The sequence below is a fragment of the Anopheles nili genome, chromosome 2 (assembly GCF_943737925.1).
Source record: "Anopheles nili chromosome 2, idAnoNiliSN_F5_01, whole genome shotgun sequence".
NCBI classification, from domain to species: domain Eukaryota; kingdom Metazoa; phylum Arthropoda; class Insecta; order Diptera; family Culicidae; genus Anopheles; species Anopheles nili.
Window position 1 is genome coordinate 17,395,779 of NC_071291.1, and position 8,294 is coordinate 17,404,072.

At 49.0% G+C, this 8,294-nt stretch overlaps 1 protein-coding gene across 1 annotated transcript; it reads left to right on the forward strand.

The window, feature by feature from the left end:
* The first annotated feature begins 1,007 nt into the window (after positions 1-1,007).
* On the forward strand, positions 1,008-4,486 carry LOC128721158 (uncharacterized). Its single transcript, XM_053814882.1, has 7 exons — positions 1,008-1,223; positions 1,324-1,504; positions 1,597-1,703; positions 3,087-3,172; positions 3,562-4,078; positions 4,193-4,282; positions 4,364-4,486. Exons 1-7 carry the CDS (start codon positions 1,008-1,010, stop codon positions 4,484-4,486), a joined length of 1,320 nt encoding a protein of 439 aa, XP_053670857.1.
* The last annotated feature ends 3,808 nt before the right edge of the window (positions 4,487-8,294 follow it).

Below are 8,294 nucleotides of genomic sequence, written 5' to 3' on the forward strand. Positions count from 1 at the left end.
TGAAACCAGATTCCAGGGTAAATTTTGAGCCCTCTAAGCCCTGCTGGAAACGAACGTCAAGGGGTTGCCTCACACGAAGCAGGTTCAACGATGTTGCAGTTCATTTCTCGGAAATAAACTCGCCCAACGGCGCCTTACGGAGCCCGGAAAGCGTTCGCTCGTTGCTAGCAAAATATGCATCCGTGCCGTGCCGTGAGCTCAATATTCCGCCTGGTTCGCTTCCGCTAGTAAACCACAGCTAATAAGATTGAAATCTCCGCTTTCGCCGCCGGGACGCCATTGGCGTACGGCTGCATATCGAGTTTTCCCCGGGAGCGAAAATCGGATGGCATGATGGAACATGTCGCGCCCGCACGTCACTCCACTGTCAATGCGCACCGAACGATGCCCGCCGATGTGGAAATGGGGGATCGGCAAAAACGCATTATCTAAATTGAAAGATAATTGCATTTGGTTCCGATGTCCTGCGCGAGGCGGAGGACGCTCATCAGGCACCAGCGTTCTCCAGGCACCAAGCGGCACATTGTGTTCGGCGTAATCGTCCCATTGGGAGCGAGAGAGAGAGAGAGTGAGCGAGTGAATCGAACGAACGAGAAGGAACGTTCGTTTGTCGAAGCGAGCGGTTGCAACCTGATCCTGGCCTAGGTGCCCCTAGGTGGTCTTGAGGAAGCGCTAGCTTTTGTTTGTACGCGCGCCTCGGAAAATAACACACTCAGCGAGACGATCAGGCAGGCCGGTGAGGACGACATCCTTGATGATGATGACGCGAGCGATGGAGCAATCGGGCGTCTTTAACGACCGATGTGTTCTCGAGCGAGCAGAACCAGAGGTGGAGGCCAAAATTGGCCGCCAAACCTCGTCACATGAAACATTAATTTCATGGTCTCGGTCATCAGTGCCGGTTCGTACGTCGAGGTTCACGGTTTCAGCCGGGTCGCTGCAGGGTTTTGCACAGCGCAAAGATCCGCTCAGTTTCGGTGACCCGTAGCGATCGCACCGGGAACGCGATGCAGTCGATCAAGCTGTTCTATCTGCTAGCCAAACTGTTTGGTCTGTGTCCGTTCCCGCTCGACACGACGGTTCCGGTGAACACGCGCGCTGGCTACGTGAAACAACTGCTGCCGACCTACACCGTGCTGCTGTTCTACTCGGCCTGCCTGGTCAGCATCTTCTGGCAGAGCGGGAACACGTCCGACATTTCCAACGCCGCTAATTGGATACAGGTGAGCGAAAGTGTATTGAAAAATCAATCTCCCAACGCGCGGCTTTCGGTCGAGGTTCTGCTGAGCTTAAGCCCACCCTGTGATACACCTTTGGTTGCAGTTCATCCCGAACTCGTTCGCGTACATCTTTTCGCTGGTGTTCGCCATTCGCCACCGTACGATGGCAAACGAGGTGCTGACGACGTTCGCCATCTGTGACGATAAGCTGCGATCGCAGTTCGGCATCTCCTTTACGATGCCGAACGTTAAGATGCGACGTGTGTCCATCCTGGCGTGCATTGGTGAGTATGTGAAATTGCTGGTCCTAGGAATCGAATGAAAACCACACCCAAGCTCATGACCACTTCGATCCACCTTGCTCTGCTTTTGTCAGTCACCATGACCTGTGGCTCTACCATCGCTGGGCTAACCTATTTCATCGGAGTTAATTGGAACCGCATTTGGACGCTGCTGTACTGGATCGCCTTCTGTATGCCGAAGGTAAGCAATGGTCCTGCCGTAACCATGGGATCAACACTGGATGCTCTGATTGATGATAAAAGTGGCCAAAAATAATCGCCATACCGAAACATCGACAAAACATGCAATGGTTTTTTTTACAGCCCTCTGCCATGGATGCGTTGCCATGACTCAAATTGATACACCAATGCCATGAGATTAGAAACTCGGTTGATGGTGCTTCTCAAATTTGCGTTCAAACTCTTTTTTCTCTGCTCTCCGCATGTGCCAGCCATCTATTCACCAACGAAACCAATGGCAGGCTTCTATTTGGAAATGGCAATAACTATTTACTAACCGGTGCTTCTTCAGTGGTCTCCATCGGCAACGCACTGTGGCACTGGGGCATCTCAAATGGCTCGGCCGAAGCCAATCCTCCAAACACCGATGAAATGCCTCTCATTTCAACGGTCATTAAGCAGCGTGAATGGGCACGTGCTGAATTGCGCATTCTGCCGTACCTAGAAGACAAACCCCAACTAGCTTTTTGTGAGGGGAGTGCTTTTTTGGTAAATGCATCTCCCCTGGCACCGTTGCGAATCGCGTTTTAAGCCAGCATTTTTGCAACCCGTTCGAGTTGCATATTTATACGGCAGGATTCGTCTATCTTGCATGCAGCTGGCACTGGTTTAGAGATGATGATTTCCATTTTCGTTTTTGTGCTTATTTCACAAAAGTGAACGCGCGCGAGCCGTAGTTAATTACCCCGATCGGGGCCGGGAAAACTGGTCCGCTGTTATGCCAGCGCGCGATCACCAGTATGGACCCATTAGACGGAGAACGGTTGGGGATTTGACTTTCAGCTGAATGCCGATAAAAGCTGGTAGAATTTTTCCACGCTCAGAGCTGCAGCTGCACTATTTCCCGGTGGTACCCAACCGCGACCATGACATGGGCAGAAGTGAGAACGTTTTCCACGAGCGGCAAATGTACACAAAGCCACCGTCATCTACCACCCATTATGGTATGGGGTTCGTTTGAATGAGAATCACTTTAGGGAAAACGCAATTCGGTGCGTTTGACCGACCAAATCCGTGGCCTTTCAGAACCGCTCGAAATCACGCAGAATCGAGCGGAAATAACTCCCGCTGAAAGGCAGCTTTTTGGACGGGCCAAGGTTTTGCTTTGAGAGTCTTACAAATGGCCGACCCACCAGCACCGGGATATCCTCCCACCTTCGTCCATTTTCATTACCAGTGAAAATCCATCAAATTCCCATCACTCAGTAGGCTGGGTTGTTCAGTTACGCGTTTGGTCTCCCGCGACCAAACACCGGAAGCAGCTACAGTGAAAGGCTTTCAAGAAAAAAAAATAACACCACCTTTCGTTGATCCCGTTTCGTGCTTTCGTTCGCTGCCATTCCAGTTTGGATTGCTGCTGTTCAGTTTCCAGTTCGCCGGTTGCATCCTGTACCTGTCCGATCGCGCGATGCTGCTGCTGCGAGGCATGAAGTAATCAACCATACGCCGGATTTCAGCCTCGTACTCGCACACGCGTGCACCTTCACATGCCATTTTTTGTTGTACTTGTAGCAGTAGTTTTCACATTCCACACGGGAGTCCAAATCCCACTGCACGCACGCTTCCGCGCAGATTGCATCCGTGCCCGGTGTCCGTTTCCGGGAGCACCGGATGATGGCTTTTTGCACGGCACGCTCGCTTCCCCACGCACTTGTTTACCGTGTTGAGGTGCACTTGTTAGTGAGTGTGTGAGAGAAAGAGAGATAGATAACCCAAGAGAGATGTAGATGTGTAAAAAAAAGGTCGTTCCACCGAGGGTACCGGATAAGGTTTTGATGTGTATTTTCCTCCCTACCCGGTGTGTGCCGTGTGACGAGCAGTAATTTTCCGGTCGGTCCGGAAAACCTGACCCTGCAACCGCAGCCACACGGGCACGCCCAGTACAAAACCCTCAACATGGCGATGGGCAGCACGCACCTACCGAGCATGCACGAAGGCAGCAAGCTGAACCGGCTGACCACACTGGCGACCATCAAAATCCGCGCCATCAGCCCGCTCGATTCGATCCAGCACATCCGCGAGGTGGTCGAGCTGCTGCAGGACCTGTCGGTCAAGATAAACCAATGCTTCGGCAAGCAGGCCATCTTCTCGCTGCTGTCCGCGTTCACCTGCGTCACGGTGCAGCTGTACTACATGCTGAACCACATCAAATCCGGTTTCATGGTGTACCGCTCCGAGATCTACGCCCTTTCGTCCTGCAGCCTGCTGTTTCTGCATGGCATCGAGTTCTGGTCACTGTTCACCAGTGGCGAGCACGTCCGGCTCAAGTGGAAAAAGGTGATCAATTTCCTGTTCTTCATGAAGTCCAAATCGACCGACGACGAGTTCCGCAGCAAGGTAGGGCATAGTATCATAATTAAAAATCGCGAATATTAAAATCCCCTGTCTCTTCCGGTGAACCAACGGGCCTATTTCCGGTCCGGTCGGTGCGATGTGCGGTCGATGGGGCAGGTGGATGATCTGATTTCGTTCATGGTGACAAATCCACTCGAGTTCAGCGCGTACGGCCTGTTTCCGATCGATCTGTCGGTGCTAACGGGGGTAAGCCAGTCTGCAGACCCGGATGTCGTAATTAATCATGGGTTTTCTGATGTTCCCTTTGCTGAATTATTTCGCCTGCAGATAGCTTCCTCCATCACCACCTACCTGATAGTGTTGATACAGTTTAAAATTTCCGAGGACCAAACGAGTGGCTTCGAGTACGACGTGGACGATAACAGCCACATTCAGTACTCTGCGACGTAAGGGACGCACTTTTGCACCGTCAGCTAGGAACAAGAAACCTTTTACTATTCACGGTCGTTGGCTCACATCCTATCCTGCGCAGAGTATAGCATCAGCATGCATTGGTGTACCGATTTCAATAGAGCGCGCATTACCGATCACGCTTCGGATATGCACCGCACACGAAATCAAATATCCAATAAACTTGTTGTTGCAACGCGTTTCCAATTGCTGTTCAGAGAAATTAATTAAAAACCCCCTTGTGACTCGTACCACGAAAAGCACCAGTCCTTCTCGATGAGCTGAATATTCATTCTGTTCAAGTATTGCTTCATAAATGTATCAAACTTTTCATTGGCTCATTTGCGCTTTGTTCTCCATCGCATCCCGAATACACGCGTCCTGCGGTCATCGAGTGCTCCACAGCAACACGTTGCGAGCGTCGTCATCATTTTATTGCGCTCGCAACAACAACCACACCTCATAATCGAGTGTTAGACGAACGTGAATCATGCTCCACGAACTATGTCTCTAATGTTTGCCGGCAGCCTCGATGGGACACTTCACCGCTCCCTGTTCTACCCATTAAACCGGTAACAGTTTGTAATAATCGCTTTACACAGAACAAACCTCGGGGCCCGATGAACGTAGACGCGGGTCGACACCGGTACTTGAGCCGTTAACCGAGCTCTTGCAGCCCGTACCGGAGAAGGAAAGCGTTTAAGACCGGTTAATGCCCGCTCCAGCGGGGCCATAATTACAAATAAGTACATTTATTACTGGCGATTTCGAAATAACACGCACCGGTGGGGGGGGCTTGGAGTCCAAAGAGAGGGGCCAGCTTTAAACAGGTGTACATTAGACCGTCATTTAGACAACGGCACCTCGGCGGGTAGATGGGTTCCCAGAAACTACGCTCCCAAAAGCGCCAAATTCTGCCCAAAAGGAAACAGGGAGCGTCCCAAAACGGCAAATCATTAGCTGCGATCATGAAGTGGTTTTGTGTGTAGCGGTCAAAAACGCTTTCGAAACTTCTGCTATTCGACGGCGAGTAGAGAAGCGTGCTTTCGGTAGTGGCAATCCAAATTTGAGAACTCAGCATCATTACGCTAATTAACGCAGCTACGAAACGACGAACCACCCGGGAAGTGGCTGCGCATTTGCGCTACATGAAAATTGTATCCATTCGCGTTGCTTCGTCTACCGGTTGACGATACTGACGGTAGTTTACGGTTGGATTTGTTGCCGGTGTTTTTTTTTCTCCCTTTTGTTCATTGTGCTCTGGAGCACTCCCTAAAACGGCAGTGAAATTACGTTGGTGTAGAAGGCTTAAAAAGCCAAACCCCGGTTACTACGATGGAATTGGCGAGAGGCTGGAAAAAAAAGTAATAAACGAAAGTTTCAACCCATTTCCAGCACGCCACGCAACGTGCATGCGAGATTGGATGCACCGGCAACGGAGGGAAATTAAAACTACTCCCTTGTTGTTTGAGCCCTAAAGTGCGAGGTGCAGACGGAAGGGCGCACAGTTACGACAATGCCCGGTTACAAGCGCACACGAACAGCGCAATGTTCGCATTCTATGGAAAACGAGCGAAAAAGGTCGGAGTCCCGGTGAACTGGAGTGAACCTCATGTGTTTTTGTTTCCCTGTCTGCCTTGCCGTTTTGCTGTTTTCCTGCTTCCTGCTCGATGCCCGCACACGAGATCCATGCGCATTTTTATGTCAGTCACAAGCCATTCCTTGCCCTGGTTGCACCTTTTCCGGCTCCACAACAATAGCCGGCATTCTTTCGATGCACCATACCGACACCTAGCAGCCGAAGTTTCACTCATCGGGTGCAGGTGCTCAGGGAAGCTTCTTTCTCGTGGCCACCGACACCGGTCACGTGCTTCAGGTCGGTGAATGCCGCTGTTGAAATGCAGCTGCCTCAATCCTTGGAATGGCTCACCCCGTTTCGAGGATGTGACGCATCATACTGGTCTGGGGTGGAGAGAAGCATACATTCTCGGCTCGATGTGCATAGCATTTATGCATGCGCATGCTTTTGGCTTGATTGTAAGGAAACTCGCGGAAGCCATGGCAGGAGGTTGGGTTTTTGGAACTATCCTAGTTATTACATTAAACAAGCTCACTAGGGATCTGCTCAGGCATCCGATGCAGATTCCTCCAGATCTGGGTTTCACTAAACGAACTGCAGCATAGAGTTAAGGAATGGAATTGCGCGCGTGAACAGAAAAAGTAGAAAACCATTTGTTCTGTGCCGGTGTTTAGCCCAGTGTGGTGGGAATCTGTGTGGTAGGACCTTACGCGGTCAAGGTTACCGGAAATTGAGCGCTTGAAAGAAATCACAGGAATCTACAATGAAAACAAACCAAAAGCAGCAAACACGAACGTATGCAGCAACCATCTCAATGAGGAACCATTTTCGGCCTGTGGCAAATGTAATTTTTGCAGAGTTTGCTCTTTTAATGCGCGCAGAAATTAAACCGTTTCACCCATGCACGGCTCGTTAGTGATGCAATTTTCTGTGCTCTGGCAAAATTTTGCTAATGAATGAAGTTTATGCAACAAAGCTATTCTGGCAACACGATACCGTTAGGCCAGCCGCAAACCAGAAGTACTAAAAAAATGCAAATGGAATAAAACGACTGGCGTGTGAATAGTATAACGTTTGCTCCAAATACAAATTAGACTGCATGATTTGCGTCAACGTTGGATAGATTTCCATCAATATCGTAAAACTATATCAAACGATTCAAAGAAACTCAAGTAACATCGGCATGTTCTTTCAGATCAACACATACGAAGAATCACTCCGAAAAGAATAAATATTGACGCAACATTCATCCCCATGTAGAACGCAATAGCGAAAAGAGGATTAAAGTATTCATGAATGTTTTCCTCTGACTGCGTGGCCGTGAGATCGTTCTAGGATAAACAAAATCGCATGGCAGCTCGATATCGATGGCAAAATACACAAACGGAACGACAAACGAACGTGAGGCAATTCATGCCAGCTGAGAAAACGCAGCAGCAAACTTAGGCGTAAATTCCTGCTAGTTGTTTTTGTCATACACGCATGAATGAGTGCTTTCAAAGAAATCGAATCAAATCACCAGTGTAAAAATAAATAAACATCTACCAACCGATTGGTACATGATGGAGGCGCCTGGTACTTCAACGTTCTAAGAGAGTAACTCTAATGCTATATGCAGGTGCACTTCAGTTTTTGATTAAAATTACCTATGTTCGGAAAGAAGACGTGTGCTTCATGATGCTTCAGTGGTTGTCACACATTGCACAACTTCTTACTCGAAACGCCTGGTACTTCAACGCCTGAAACCATTGCACAACTGACATGCCATGCCATGGACGCGCCCGGTTCTTCAACGTTGTTCAAACGTTGTACATATTGAATCATATCGTATAATCAATGCAATGTAAGTGATTCTTCATAAGCTTTTATTGTTACCAGATAAGCGATCTTATGTATCTTCAAAACAGGACATAGCATCATCAAACCCCGTTTCGTAAATCACAGTATTCCCAATGTAAGTAATTCGTTTGAAATATTTTCAAACGCAAACCAATTCCGTGAATGACTGACAATGTATTCCATATTTGTGGAAATTAACAACATTCGGGAAAAATATTTCAAAATCGAAGAAATGCGACCAATGCCCAAAGGGCACTATGTCGAGAATTTGTACTGGCCTCACGCAATAACTTCCATGAGAAGTAGAACTTTGTCTGCGGCACAGGAGCATACTGAAGTGGGGTCGAAAATTGTTGTTGAAAGCAATAACTGGGCCTACAAATTCTGTCA